Raw genomic sequence first — 16,301 nt, 5'->3', positions numbered from 1 at the left:
AGCGTACGAAGTCATTTTTTTGTTATTTTGTTGAACAGAGAGCACATACGCCGATAAACAAAATAAAAACAACGTAGTGGGATAATTTTAATATTTTGACAGCACGAAGAAAGAAAAAAATGATAATACGTTTTTATTTAAAACAAAGTTATCTCATTTTAAAAGTCACTTAAATATTTAAAAGTAGATATAATTTGTTCAGTAAAAATTAAATAGGTTAGCAATCTTTTGATATTTTAATTTGTTCAATGCCAAGGTTATTGTGTAGTATTCTTCACCATCTATGCCATAAAAGTATCAAATACTGTACAACTTTCGTAGTGGTTTTAGGTAATTCTTAGAATTCCCTAAGAATTTATCATTCTTAGAATTTAAATTTCAGTACTTTCTTTAAACAAAACATACGTTTACCTTATATTTACATTCATTGTTTTGTTTCTCCCAATTCTTATTATTACAGTGCGGTATGTGTCGTCCACGAATGACGACAGTGCTCTAAACTTTTGCTGCTATTTTTAAGTGAAAACTAGTTAATTATTTTTAATTAGCCTACACGCACTGAATTATCCGATGTTACGTGGTGAGAAGACAAAGTGTATTAGCCTCCCAGCGTGCATTTGTTTTCTCATCATGTGCGAAGGAGTTGAAGTTGGCTGGAAAACCAATTGTTATAGTTCACTCAACGAACCTTCTGATCCTGATGTAAACGTTGCGGAATGGTACTACTCCGCCAGTCATCGGATGATTGGCTATCGGTCAGCGCTTTTTTTTTTTTTTTTTTTCGAGAAGCACGTGCTTGTACCGTGTTTGTATCTTACATAATTCCCCGCACGCGGCCATGTTGTAAACTGATTCGCGCGTAGGGCGGGTCAAATACAATTTCTACGCATGTTTATTCTCTTTTATTGCATTAATTCAATTTAATTCTTAGATACGGTGTTATTTCTATTATTTAAATGTAAGGAAATTGCATTTCTGGTAATGTGCCTTATAAGCAGCCAAAACATTGAAAAACAGCTTACTTGACAATGGACTATTTTCTTCTGCCGCATGGATGTTCCAAGGCTCTTTAACCAATAAAATGAAACAATCACTATGCGTTTTGTTTATATGAGGTACTGAAGTTCCTTGAATAAACTTTAGGTATTTAGTTCACTGAAAGAAAGGCAACTGAGATTTTCATTACATTTAGCATAGCAGCAGCAGACTCGACTGCAACAAATCTGTATCAATGAATCAAGATTACATTAATGGTGGCTATCCATATTCCGTTTAAAATCTATAACATTCCCTATCTTCTATGCAATCTGTACAGTAGCAAAGAAATGCTGGTTGCCTATAATGAAAGGATATGAAGTCGCATGATAGTTTATTTCATCTTTTTGGCCTCGCATGGAATATTGCATGAAATCCAGAGAATGTATGTTGTGATTTTGCTTTCACATGCACCAAATGTATATATAAAGTTTTTCTCTTCTTTAAAAGAAACGTAAAATAGTGTATGATACATTTATTTCTGCTTTAAAAAAATACATCACAGGCGATTTTTACAGCAAAACTAAAATAGAACTTGCACGTTTATATTAAATTACATTACAATGATTGTCTGAATCACGTACTTAAAATGCAATAAAGTTAAAAACAAGAAAGTTAATACCAAGAAATTACTACATATTTGAGAAAGCCACTTAAAAATACTTCAACACATGTATATATTATATATACGTATATTACAAATATTATTCAAAGTAAAACACTGACTAAAAGTTTTAATTCACAGACTTAAGTCAAGAAGCGGTTTGAATATCTTCAACATGTATATAACTTTTATGAAATAACAATTAGTAATTGTTGTAGTGAACACACATGGAATTGTATTGAAATGACATATTACGTTTGTCAGCTTTACTACCTATATAGGGTAAGTTTCTTGCTAATAGAAGAAAGGTTGCAAATAACTATTCGTATGATTAGATAGGGTGAACAAAGGAACATATAAATGTATTTATATAACAAACCAAACACAGCAGATTCATTGGTATTCTATCACAACAAACCACAGCCTTACAAGAATGAGTCACTTCCTTCCACTTAAACATACACATTTATATATATATATATATATATATATAATTTGATTATTTACAAAAATGAATAATAATATTCTAACTTTTCGACAACGAGCACCATTGAATACTTATCAAATTTTTCAATTACATTTTTAAGCATATACAGAAAATGGTTTAGCAAACGAAGGGGCATATTTTATGATGCATATGTAAAATCATAATCTGCACTCATTGGGAAGTCATTTGCCACAAACTTAAGATCTAGTACAACTAACGAAACTCAAGAATAGTGTTAATGAAAACTCAAAATGAAGAACCGCTTCGATTTCTAACCCATCTTCTGTATATATCCAATTACTGTCTATATCAACAAGAATATTAAAAACAAAGAAAAAAAAAGCATTATTAAAATTGTATTAAATACTTCACACCAACAAATGCTGCACGTTCCTACCATCAGAGTGCACACGTTAGAAACAAAAGCACAAGATGGTAAATTTGCCTATCTATGCATTATGTTTAAAACCTTCCGCAAAGCATTATTTTCTTTTGCATTTTGATAAAAACCCTAGTGCAACTTAAACCATAATATTCCTTATGTTAATTTTTTCTCTCTAAAATCTATTATTAAATTAAAATAATTCGCAGTCAATTTCTAACGGATTTCTTACATGACATGCTTTTCGATATATTTACGCAATCTCATCATTAACTCTTTGGTTTATTTGTTTGTTCAGAAATGAATGAAATGAAAATGAATAATTGTGAAATTCAATTTTTTGTTCTCTCCCACCGGGAATCGAATCGGGGACTACATGCACCAAAGAGACATGCCTTAGTCACTATACAGCATGGGAGGGCTAACTTCATTAGAAGCAAAGTATAATAATTTGATTTTTAAGAAAGCAAATATTTATTTCTCAAATTATTTTTCCAATATTACTATGGTGCCTTCATCATGAGGCGATTTAGAACTTTCTCTTCTTTCCAAAACTATTACATAAATTTAAAAAAAGAAAAAAGAAAAGAAACAATGATTAAGAACCTTATTTTCATTCCAAATTCACTTTTTCTTTTTGTTAGTTTAGACAGCTATTTCTCAGAAATGTATAGATTGTGTAAGTAAAATATGACTGTCTAATATATAGTAATTATATTCTTTACCTATGCAGACAAGTTACGACAATGCAGTTTTGATCCATTCTTTCTTTATTCAACTCACGTTTCCCCTATATTGCATATCTTGAGTCTTTACTTTGAATTCAATTTCGTTTCATTATTCATACAGACAATTGAGTTTATTACTGTGGTTTGAGTGGTTATTACTATGGTTACTGTTTATTATTGAGTTTCACATTACTTTTCTAGTTTATACATTTAATTTTACTAACATAAGTACTATATTTTAATTCAGATTCCCATGTTGCTTAACTAGATAGTTTCAAACTTTTAATTAAATACGTATAAACTTTCGAACTAATTAAATACGCATTAATACATTCAAACATGAATAAGTGGAATCACAAGACTGCAACTTAATCCCACTTATAGGGGTATCTCATTAACAAGTTTCATACTTAGTAAGTCTCATAAGAAATAATGCTGAAGGATAAGATTCCCATTAATAGAGGTTTTACAGTTATTCAGATTTGACTGTCAGTACTGTTTCTTTCCTTTATATAAAAAAATCAACTTTTCTGTTGTTTTTGATGATTGATTGGAGGTTGCAGTCAATGTCCCTTTTAAAGATCGAGGCTACAAGAGACAGGTCTCTCAGTTTAACATGGGATCCGAATTTCGCAAATCGGAACCACTATGTTTGATGATGTCTTTGAAACATTTACGGTTGGACCTCCTAGTGAAATCAATAGTTTTCTTTGCGATTTTAGAATGGCCTATATAGTTACTATGTATAATAATATAAAATATTTATTTTCACCGAATCAAATAGATTAATTGTAAGAAACGATGACCAACATTCACAAGAACATTGAATAAGCTCGGCGAAGATATATTCATTGCGCTCAAATAAATACCTCAAAAGCACAACAAACAATTAATGAAATATGATTATTATATTCAAGATTTTTCGATGAAATATTATTCTGTTGAATATTTAATGATAACTAAAATCAGTTTTACATATGATTTCTTTATTCCGTACATATAAAAACATATTTCAGTACAATAGTTCGTCGCTACTCAATGAATATTATCGTTACAATTCACTTCCGCAATACAGATAACCTCTAAGTACATATGATAGTTTAAAGATTAATTAATAATGATTTCGTTTCTTAACAAATTGATTATTAATAGTTGAATAATAATGTTTCCTAAAGATACATCACCAGATAATTGATTCTGTATTTCTTACGACACAAATACTGTGTGAAATATGTCATTAACACTTATGGATTTAATTTTTCGTCAATGTTTCGAAGAGCGTTTTAATTTAATGACCTATCACTACACTATTTTTAAGTTCTAGACCTCAACCTTCTCTAACTGTAGATAGGTACAAATATGACGTAAATCAATGCTCTCGGTTTCTTTAATAAATCCTGATAATACATAAATTAAGTCAACGTACAAGTGACATGCCAATAAAGTGTGCATTATACTCCCGTTAATGATTAATAAGAAGTCATCATGTTGAACAGATTTAGACGAAGGATTTCAAATATGTAATATTACATATTTGTTTCCATTAGTTCTATTTTCATCGGAACAAAGCTGGTACATATTTAATTAAGAAGTTACAATCTATTGTCATAATAGTATTGGAATAATCCTTGTTGTTCCGCTGAAAATAACCAAGCCCTTTATTTTTCATATAAATTTTTTTATTGACATTTCATCAAAGACTTAATTTTCACTCTCCATTTGTGAATTAATAAAATACTTCTTGTGTACAAAAGTAAAAACTTTCGATGTGCAACACACTGGTAAAAATAAGAGGGCCTGAACACATTATTCGGAGTTAAAGATATTTTATTCCGGTAAAACAAAGTAATGCAACTACAATGCACGCAAGATTACATATATAATTATGTATATTGTTAATACACAATGGTTTGAGATTTCTATATCTTTGGATATGCATATGTATATATCAAATTCAGAAAAAAAATTATTACTGATGAATATATAATAGTATTGTTTCTACTATCATTTTTCCTAAATTCAATTAGTGCGCAGATTTTTTATTTGATTGTAGATTTATCAGTTTATTAGAATATATTTCAGAAGCTTTACCTCACGAAAAGGACACTCATACTCAACCATCAGAAAGAATAATATATATATTTAATTGTTTTTGTTTTCCTGATAGTTTCTGGAGGTTTGAATGGTTTCTAGTATACAAAATAACTTTTCCATTACTGATTACTAAAAACTACACATATCATTACTTATACTGTAAGTTTTCTATAGTACCTAAATATGGTTATATTACTGATTCATAGTATGAATGATACTATGAATTTCGAAAGGAATTTTTCATTACATTTACTCACGCCTTAGTTTAGAATCCGTATTAGTTTTACATTCAACACCTTTTTTAACTAAGAAATACCGGTATATGTGGAAATGTACGAAAATACACGTGATATATAGGAAATCACTGATATAGGTAGCATGCATCTCTACATATATTATTTAAAATATATGTATATAAAATCCAGCACATATTGGTTCATGTAATCTACCTTCTCTAATGGAAGAGAGAAATGTATAATTGAACATTTGATTAATAATTCCGTTTTCACCAGAAATACAATTTGTCTATATTCTTGCTGAAAATGCTTATGTCTAACTATAAATTCAGTTTACGGAGTAGGTGCTACACTTAACAATAACTCTCTCTCTCTCTCTTTAAAATAGTATTTTCGATTTTTGTTTTTTTGTATAAGCAAAAGTGGTTTGGTACACTATGTTAATAGCTACTTATGGTAACATACATTATCTCTAGTTACCTACTTGTACACAATGTCATGTAACATTACCTTCTTTAGGTATAATTGAATAAAATAGTAATGGCTTACAAATTGATTATTCTTGGAACACAAATTTTACGGTTAAGTGTGTGATGCACACTATACCAATTTCTAACTGTGACCAACACTCTGATGGTGATATACTATGTATTATTATTCTTGTGAAACACAATTAATGAGATATAACCGTAACAATCTACAAGAAAGAACAGTACTTTCATGCTGCTTACACGTGTGTGTATATACATATATATATATATTTGATAAATTCAACATGACGCAGCGCGTAATAACGTTATTTTCTCTATTCACAACCACAATTAAAAGTTATGTTTATACACATTTAAAACATTACTGCATTCTTGCGGTTTAGAATTCACTCTTATATTAATACCTTGGTTATGCCTTCAATTTCTCTTGCATTTTTCTTCATCTGGATACAACTCCCTCACTGGAACCAAACTCAACATCATGATGTGTCGTGCGTAAGCTCGAGTATTGCGAAACATTGTGTCTGTACCGTGTAAACGATCCAGAAGTCCCAGCACTCCAAAACATTGATTAAACCTTAAAAAAATATATTTATTCATTAAACATTAAAATAGTATTATGCATTCTTTTATTTTTGTAATATTTTTCAAACCTTAAAATTATATTACGGCAACAGTAACATTATGACATACTCAATGTTAGGATAAATGTTACATGAATAGTGAAATGGTGAAAATTTCAGGAAACTTAACTTCTAATTTTAAAATTCGGTCCGTCGAATGGTGCAGAAGCCACGCTTTTGCATATATCAACAGATATTCAAAACTCAATCTTATAGGAATACACGATCATAGAGACAATGAACAGATCAATGAAGTAAGTAACAAAAACACCGTCTTTGCCAGCATGTAAGACATACTTTCTCTTTTCAGAATAAGTCCAAAACTGAAATGCGTCTTTTATGTCGATACAGGTTTCGATTATTTGAATTTCAGTAAGTATTCCCGATTCGGTGTCGTTAGATCTCTTCCTGGTTTCCCTATAATAGGTAACATCATTTCAACTACAACTCAGTAAATGTAGTTTGGGTACAATTACTGTATTTATCGTTTCACACACATGCGCACATGCGCATAGATATTTCCAAGACGCTATGAGATTCTGTATTTAGCCAAACATTATTAATTCGCATAAGCTTCTTGCTAAAATATCATTTATTTTTTTTTTTATTTTTTATTTTATTTTATTTTATTTTATTTTTTTTTTATTTTTTTATTTTTATTTTTATTATTTTTTTTTTACGTCCCACGGAAATAAATATCACTTTGTATTAACGTGCAGCGAAAATATTTTTCCTTCACAACTGAACAGAAAATAAGGAGCGTCTTATCAGTGATAATCTCAGGACTCGTCCAGAGGGATTCCCTCCCCATCCCGGGGCATATCTCCGATCGTGCTAAATTGGGTTAGTGTTGGGATATTATTGTATTATTATTATTCTACTGTTTTATTAACCCTTTCAAATTATACTACTATTTTTAGGCGATAGGGTAGAATCTTCATTATTCGACTTTTTTTTAAAGGCCTGGAATCATCGTAGAACACGTTACGTGTGCTTTCACGCCTTTCAGCGTCGAGACATAGGATGTGATGACGTCATTAACTTAAAAAAAATTTTTTTTTTGTTATGCCTATTTTTATTATTATTTGGCGGGCTTACTTTTGCATCTAGGAGACTGAAATTTTGCACACACTTTCAGTGCACACCTTCGTATTTTTCAGATTTGTTTCAGATCTCTGCGTTAAAACAGGAGGGTCCAGAGGAGCAAAAGTGTTAAAAAAAAAAAAAAAAAAAATTAACAAAAAATCCCTTTTTCCGCGATTTTCCCGCCTCAAATACACGATGAAGACATGTAAATGATACCGTTTGAAAATATGTTCTATTCTGAAGAGAATGATGTACGACCCATGATCCTAGGATAAACAGGGATGTCTCAGGAAATGTTAATATTACATCAGGGTCATCTGAGGCATTGTGGGAATGTTCTTAGCTCATTGGTAAATATTTTTTCCCAGCATTACTATTCAAGATAGAAACTTGAAATTTTGTACACATATTTAGTACATCCCTTAGTACTTTTCAGTTAATTTTGAGATATGTGCGTTAACACAGAGGGTTCCAGAGGAGCTCAAAATTTGAGATTTTTTTTCAGAAAAAATATCGATTTCCCTCAAAATTTCTCGCCTCAGGGACATGAAATAAAATGTGAATGGTACCGTTTGAAAGGCTGTTGTATTCTGAAGAGAATGAGGTACGAACCATGATTCTAGGATAAATAGGGATGATCCTGTAGTTGCTTGACTGAAAGTCTATAATTTACCTCTAAAAATCCATAATTTAAAAGGGTTAAATAATCTATGGTTAGTTAAATAAGTGTGTAATCATCTAAGCTTAATTCACAAATCTAGGTTTTAAGATCCTATCAGTAAGTTTACGAAATGCGTTTTAAACATTGGCACCATCCTACAAACTGGTTCTACATTACGTAAGTCTCCAACAAAAGTCTCAAAAGAAGTCTTCTTCAACTGCATGGAATTTAAATTATTGACAGTTTTGACCTCATCACTTTCCAACTGCGTACAACACGCAAACGTGCAATATGATATTCTGACAAGTGAGAAGTTACGTATGACTTATCCAGAACTATATATGAAGGTAACATGGTGCAATAAAATAGTGAAGTACATTAAACTTTTGATGCAGTAATTAAAATGGGGGACTGGTCAACTTATCTTTTTACAACTATTAAATTAAAACTCAAGAATGAATGGGAATCTTTATAAAATCTTTCTTTTTAAGTTTTATGTCCCACGCCTATGCCGGTTAGGCTAAAGGAGACGGTGATGATGAGAAATTAATGAAATGGTGGAAGAAAGTGGGAAGAAACGGGAGAACCCCGAAAAAACCCACGAGCACAGGTTTGTCCACCACAAAGTCCACACGGCGCGAGCTGGGATCGAACCAGGGACCCCAAGTACCGGAGGTGAACGCTCTACCACTGAGCCACCGCGACCCCTTCCTATAAAAGCGAACGTTAGCGAAGCTTCTACCAATCGACTCAATTGGCATTTGTGTGTCTGTCCATTCTGTCTATGCGTTTGTTTCACGATAACACTCTTAAAACTTATCTGATTTTAACGAAACTTGCTATGTGCCTTCCTTCAACATGCAGCAATAATCTTATTGTTTGGAGTTGCAATCCATTAAGTATAAGGAGGTAAAAGGTAGTAAAAAAAATCCAGTCCATGTTACAAGTTTGTACATGTATATGCAAGACAGTTTTCCCATATGAACCACGTAAAAATTATTTGATTACGACAAAACTTGGTGTTTATTTTGTTCATAGCGTTGTGAATACTGTCACAGCTTAGAGTTAAAATCTGTAAAGAATAAAACTCTGAATTAACACCTTTTCCCCCTCAATTTCAAAAATATATTTCGTGATAATTTTCGTTTAAAAATGTTCGATTCTGAAGTAATATGATGCACATTTTCTTTGAGATTTCTCGATCATCCACTTTTTAGGCAGTTAAAATCATTCAAGAGTAAAGTTGTGAGTACTATGACCGTCAGCATGGCCACAACGCCGCACTTATTAGACAAACTGTGTATCTACTCAATTTTTAAACGTGAAAAGAAAAGTTATTTTTCTTGCTTCGCTCTGAACGTTTTCGAGTTTGTGAGAAACTACGTTCTTTCTTTGCCTGTACGTGTTCTCCAGACTTACTGGCGTCGTCGATAATACAAAGAAATCAGTCTTTGCTGAACCAAGTGCTTATCTTATTAACAGAGTGCTTCGAAACAACAAACTCTTTTTCTTTTCTTGAGTAAAGCTACCAACTCATGCTTTTCGCTACTGAGACTATTTTGTATATATTCTTCATATCAATAATTATTAACGCTTGGAAATCTTTTTCGACACGAAATTGTTACATTGCAGGCAGATGCACACCGATCGTTGCAGTCTCACACACCGACGCTTCGTTATCTCAAAATACCGTGAGAACAGTGCTCGCAGTCTGCTGAATTGCAGACAGAATCGTTAATCTCCACAACTGCGAATGTGCATTCTTTTTACTAAACTGTTTTGTACGACTATGAGGTGAAAACTCCATCAGTTATGAACCGAATTCTTAAAGTTGGTCTGCAAAACTCATTTAATTGCAATCTCTAGTTTTTTTTGTTCGCACGAAACTAAAACACGTGTTTGCAGAACTATTAAATATACCACAACTATATTTGTATCAAGTATGGATATACAAACTTCTGTATTTCTCTTATAAAATTTTAAAATACACTGCCAACCAGAGAGATTACAATGAGATTTTCCCAAGTGTTGGCAGAAGCGAGGAGTTGGCGCTTGGTGTTAAAAGGAGGAGGCACAAAAAGTCTACGTCGGACGAATTTACTTATGTGCTACTATATAAATGGCTAGGAATAAGTATTAAGTTGTTTGTGGGATCATAGTCACAGCATCACCTAGAAAAGTGGACGAATTGTTGCTTACGTAATTTTCTAAAGTGCATCATTTTTGGAGTTGCAGAGCCTCGTTGGAAGTTAGTGTTGCCTCCAATCCCCATACTCATTGCCCCTATTTCGCAGGGAAAGCCCAAAAGAGATATATTCTCAGTGTTTTCATCTGCTATATATATTATTAAAAGTGCCATCCGCCATTATTAAAAGTGATGAAAATCAGCAACCTTCGATATATATTCTTTGTGATATCAAGTGTTTTATATTTTTCAAGTGTGTGCTGCGCAGTGTCATCCGCTCAAGCATTCATGCTATATATCAAGTGAAAATTTTGTGTGTTGTTAGTAGCCTTTCGTTTACTACATATATATATATATATATATATATATATATATATATATATCTGATACATCTATTCAATAAATAGAATTCGCTCAAAGTAATATTCTTTTATTTGTGTGTGTGCGAATGCTCATGAAGTCGTCAGCTTGCCAGTCGTATATACGCAAGTGTATGTACAAAAGAAGCATACGATTAAACCTGAATTTCCGAACCACTGAGGCTACTTATGTTCTATCATTTATTTTATTTTATCACTAATAATTTTCGCTTGAAAAGGACACGAGCTTTGAACCAGGTTGTAATCAACTGTTTCTTTAGGGACTGCTCTGGAAGCCAGTACCCAAGGGAGACGGTAGGTAGCAGTACCCTCCTCGCCGATTTCTTTTAGAGTCTCATGGGTAATTTTCTGAAAGTCATTAGGTTTTAATTGAATGTAATGCATATTTTCTTTAGCTCTTTTCCGTAAACCCCACTGCTTAGAATTAAAATTAGCCAAGAATGAAAGAGGAATTCACTTTCCTTATGTGGGATAGATAACTTCCCGTACTTCCCCCAAAAACCAAATTTTAAAAGTTTGTCGATCATCTTCGTTATAACTGTTCGTCTTTGCTGTAATATCTCGTACATCTTGTTTGAGATTTCCCAACCATTCGTTTTACATGAAGCTGACATCACTAAAGAATAAAGTAATGTATTACCTCCTCCCTACTTTTTTTTTAAAGTACCACGATAACTTATATAAAACTAATTTAGTTTTCAAACGATATTATGTATATTTTCTTTGACTATTTTCTGTAACTCCCAGTGCTTTAAATTAACATCAGTCAAGACTAAGAGGTGACTTTATCCCGGTTTTCTGCATTCAATTATGTGCCCCAAGAATATTTATTCCATTATTAAAAGTGATGAAAATCAGCAACCTTCGGTTTTAAAGTTGATCATTATAGAGTAAAAATTGTAACATAGAAAGAAGCAGTTTTACTTGCAATCGATTAAGCGACCCAAGAATACATTTCATTTTCATCTTTAACTTTAGACTAAAACCGGAAGTGGTAGAAATTTATTGCAACCTACGCTTTCAATAAGGCTCTACATAGTGCAAAACGATAAGAAACAGCAAGGTTTTTTTATTTTTTTTTAATCGATTTAGCGTTCTAAGAATAGGTGCCCACGTCTCTGTTAATCTAGTATTCAAACCAGAAGAAGCAGAAATCAACCACTTCCAGTTCAACGTTGAATGCTGTTCGTAATAGATAGTAACAAGCTGTCTTCTGTAACCAATTAAGCGTTCCACGAATATATTCCATCTTCATACTAATCTCTCTATTAATACCGAAAATGGCAGTCTCAATCAATCAAGTGTCCCAAGAATATATTCCATTTCAACTCAACCATCTCAACTCTCTCTATTACAACCCGTAGTAGCATAAAATCAACCATTTCCGGTTTTAATGATGAACGCTATGAATAAAACCGGTAATAGATAGAGAAAAGCAGTTTCTTGAAATCCATTAAGCATCCCAAGAATACACTTCATTCTTACCTTTAATCTTGTACTAAAACCGGAAGTGGTAAAAAATCCACTACAGCTTTCAGTTTCAGTAAGGCTCTACATAGAGCAGAAACGAAAAGAAACAACAAGAAACATTTTTGGGGAATCAATTTAACGTTCTACGAATAGATACTATCCTCTCTTAACAACGTATTGAAACCAGAATTGACAGAAATTAAGCACTTTTGGTTTACTGTTGACCGTTATCAAGTAGAAACGGTAAAAGATAGAGAGAAGCGGTTTTCTGCAAGGTATTAAGTGTTCCAAATATATATTCCATCTCCACTCTAATCTCCCTACTAAAACCGGAATGTTATAAATATACTACAACTTCCAGTTTCAATACTGATTACATATCACGATATAAAAACCAAACTCCTTCACGTGGTGTACATGTGGCACTGCTACTTTTTTTTTCTTTGAAAAAGACCAGAAGTATTGCAATACTTTATTTCCAGAAGCATTGACTAAATTCATATATATTTACTTACTTCAAATGGTGGAAGTCATGGGCTTCTGGAGACGGGAAAAATGGAAGATGATATCCAGAATGTGCGTTGAGCGTGGACAAAATAGCCAATGAGAACCATAGCCAGGATGTCGCTACATGAGAGCCCATCAGGAACACACCAAGGAAAGGTGGAAACAGATTGGAGAAAATGTGTTCGATTGGGTGACAATAAATAGCAGTCACAGCAATAGGAGCTGTCCACTCGTGATGCTGCTTATGAATGAACTTGTATAGGTGACGGCTGTGTAGAAGTCTGAAAATAAATTATCACATTACAAGATCAGTGCTTGCTGTCATATTTCGAAATTAGATTAACCTAAACTGACAATTCTGTGTACGCTTTACACTAACTTTATCACTATTTTACTAATAACTTTATCACTATTTTAGTGTTTCTCAAACTTTTGCAGGTGTTACCACTTTTACTAATCAGAATGTTCTACAGACCTCTTGTGTTCTGTGTCTTGTCCCCTTCGAAAATAAATTTATCTTTTTTTCTTTTTTCTTTCTTTTTTTTGTGAGCATATACCACTATACTGATTTTTCACAATATTCATTGAAATTCCTCTAGTTTTGTATTGGCATTAGATTTTTTTTTTTTTTTTTTAATTGAAGGCTATCCTTGAATGTATATAATTTTTACTTTAAACTTTATAATATAATATTTCTATAATCTATATCTGCGTGAGTTTCTCAACTGCACCACATGATACGTAATTCACTTGAATTTTATTTTTTTTAGTCCTTTTTGGACTAATGTTCAATCTAAGATTACAATAGTAATGAGACAGTTGGGCTATCTTTCATGCCCCTGAATCCCTAGCCGCCAGGAGCCATGATCCAGAGGTATATAGCACTCTCTAAATTTTGGCACTGGGTATATTGGCCCGTCCTAAAATCTGATACATAGGATCATTTCTTAAATTTTGGAAATTGTCAAAACTATAAAATTTGATATAGTAGTATAGGGCCAGGGTATGTATCTCCCTAAGTTTGTTTGCTCCATTTCGTTCACTTCTATGAATAAAAAAAATGCCCAAAATTGAAATTTCGAAGATTTTTGGCCTAATTTATCCTCTTTGATGAGCCTTTATTGTATTATACGCTTATGTATCAGTACAGGGATTCAATCTCTTTCGTAGGGCACGGATGCATTAATGCACCCCTCTCAAATTTCGGAGAAGTACATAGGACCACCCCCTTAAATTTGGGAATCGTTAAGAAATAAATAATGGTAAATGTTCTCTCGAAGTTGAAATATATACATCTGTAAATTTGGTTGGTACCACTTATCCTGTTCCATAGGTAAAAAACTGCCAAAAATTCAATTCAAATTTGGGAAATTTGTGACCTAATTTATCCTATAAGATCTTATTTTATTGCAACATACGATCATATAAATCAGTGATTGCCAAATCGTCGATCGCGAGCTGTAGCTCGCAGGGGCATTTTTGGTAGATTGTGTTTATGTTCCACATCACATTTACTAGAAATGTAAGTTTCTGGTTGCTAGCTTACAGTAGGATTTAAAAACAGTAAGGTAGCTCAGAAGCTTCATAGGTTTGGCGGCCACTGATATAGATGTATACCAGGTTTCATTTTCTTTTGTCAGTTGGTGCTACTTTGATACACTCTCTTTAAATTTTGACACGGCATAATGATCCACCACTTAAATTTGTGAATTGTCAAAAAAATATAAATTGATAAATTGTTTCATAGGACTTTGGTATATACCTCTGTAAATTCGATTGCTCATATTTTTTCACTTTCAAGGATATAAAAAGCCGAAAATAATATTTGGAAGGGATATATTAAGATTCATTCATTAATTCTGAACTGTATTATAGCTTATGGTAGATTGAATGTTAGATCCCTGGAAGACAGAACTAGATATATATCTGAAGGAGGTAACACCTGGTCCGTGATACCACTTCTCAAAAATCTAGGAATCAAATTCGATAGATATGAATTTAGCAGGTACCCATTCTCAAAATTTAGAGAGGGTGATCGTATGTACTCCTGGACTACTATGGCATCTGAGATGGACCCAGAGGCACAAAAGTAGCCTAACTGTTTGCGTTAATACTACTACTACTACGAAGACATACCTCGAAGTGGTTCACGGATCAAAGTGTGAGAAACGCTGTTATAAATCATACATTTTAAACTTATAAATAAGTGATACATTTTATTTTTGAATTTATTTCGTTTTATTTTTCACATACCTATAATACACACTTATGACCACAACGTACTATTCTAATATCAACCATATAGTAGTACTGAAACTGTAATCCTCCTAGATAATTTATTTAAATGTAGTAATAAATCATTAATCATTTTGTACCCTTTTAAATTAGACATATTTCAAAATTACGGCAGATTTAATCTCATTAAGCTCAAATGAAATCTACGGGAGAACCAATCTATATCTTTTGTTTCTAATTTTTATCATTCGTTACTTAATTATTTATTAACGCAGAAAACTAGACAGGCATTCTGCAGAAAGTTTATATTCGATCTATTTCATTGAACAATTATATTTAATAACCTGAAGATACAGAGAAGAATGAATATATATTCTACATAGAAATCAAGACATCTAAACATAATATTTGATCTACTCTTGTGGCAACTACTTCTGCGAACCACGCGCACACTCATGGATAAATTAAAGAAGTCCTTCACAATGGTTTGAGCTTTTAATTTTTCATCCACAGCTTTATAAATTAATTAGTGATGTTTCACCATGTTATATCAACAACGTTTCTTTCTCAAGTTTAGGCAGTTAAAGTACCATTTATTGCTCTTATATACAAATAACTGACAATAAAACATGAAGATAAAATACACCGCCCTTAAACGGTTACACTTGTTCCAACGGAAACAAGAACGTTACTAACTTTCTGATAATTTTTAAGACACTACATTTTAGTTATACTATTCATTGAAATTCTTATTTCAGACTGGTTATAGTACGTCGTTTTTTCAAACTAATAATATTCTGCATTAATTTCACATTGGTCTAGTAGTGCATTAAGAATATATACGTAAAAAAAAATCATCCTGAAGTCCTCTTTGTGATAAGTCTACGAACTTTGTTGACGTTAGAAACACGAAATTGCAATGAAGGTTTAGGCCCTGATATCAGAATAAGGTAGGATTTCTGATCGTAGAGACAGTGCTTATTATAGTGAATATATATGAGTCACAGCATACATTTATAATCAGTTAGGGTATGTCGTATCAGCTGATTAAATATATTCAACATTTAGAGTCCTGCTTGTTGTTGCTCTAAAGAATC

The 16,301-nt window shown here is 32.3% G+C and overlaps 1 protein-coding gene across 4 annotated transcripts in view; it reads right to left on the bottom strand.

The window, feature by feature from the left end:
- Positions 1 to 1,495: 1,495 nt before the first annotated feature.
- LOC145680758 (fatty acid hydroxylase domain-containing protein 2) overlaps positions 1,496 to 16,301 on the bottom strand; it is a 186,161-nt gene continuing 171,355 nt past the window's right edge. For all 4 annotated transcript variants that reach the window (XM_081751742.1, XM_081751740.1, XM_081751741.1 and 1 more), the window contains 2 exons: positions 12,978 to 13,250; positions 1,496 to 6,634 (listed from right to left, as the gene is read on the bottom strand). In XM_081751742.1, coding sequence (XP_081607868.1) covers positions 6,475 to 6,634; positions 12,978 to 13,250 — 433 coding nt within the window. In that variant the 3' untranslated portion in view covers positions 1,496 to 6,474. The remainder of the gene's footprint in view (positions 6,635 to 12,977; positions 13,251 to 16,301) is intronic.

This window comes from Thermobia domestica, chromosome 3 (genome assembly GCF_964235325.1).
Source record: "Thermobia domestica chromosome 3, izTheDome1.hap1.1, whole genome shotgun sequence".
In the NCBI taxonomy this organism is placed as follows: Eukaryota; Metazoa; Arthropoda; class Insecta; order Zygentoma; family Lepismatidae; genus Thermobia; species Thermobia domestica.
Note: the sequence above shows the minus strand (reverse complement) of the source record. Positions and strands in the feature narration are given on the sequence as shown.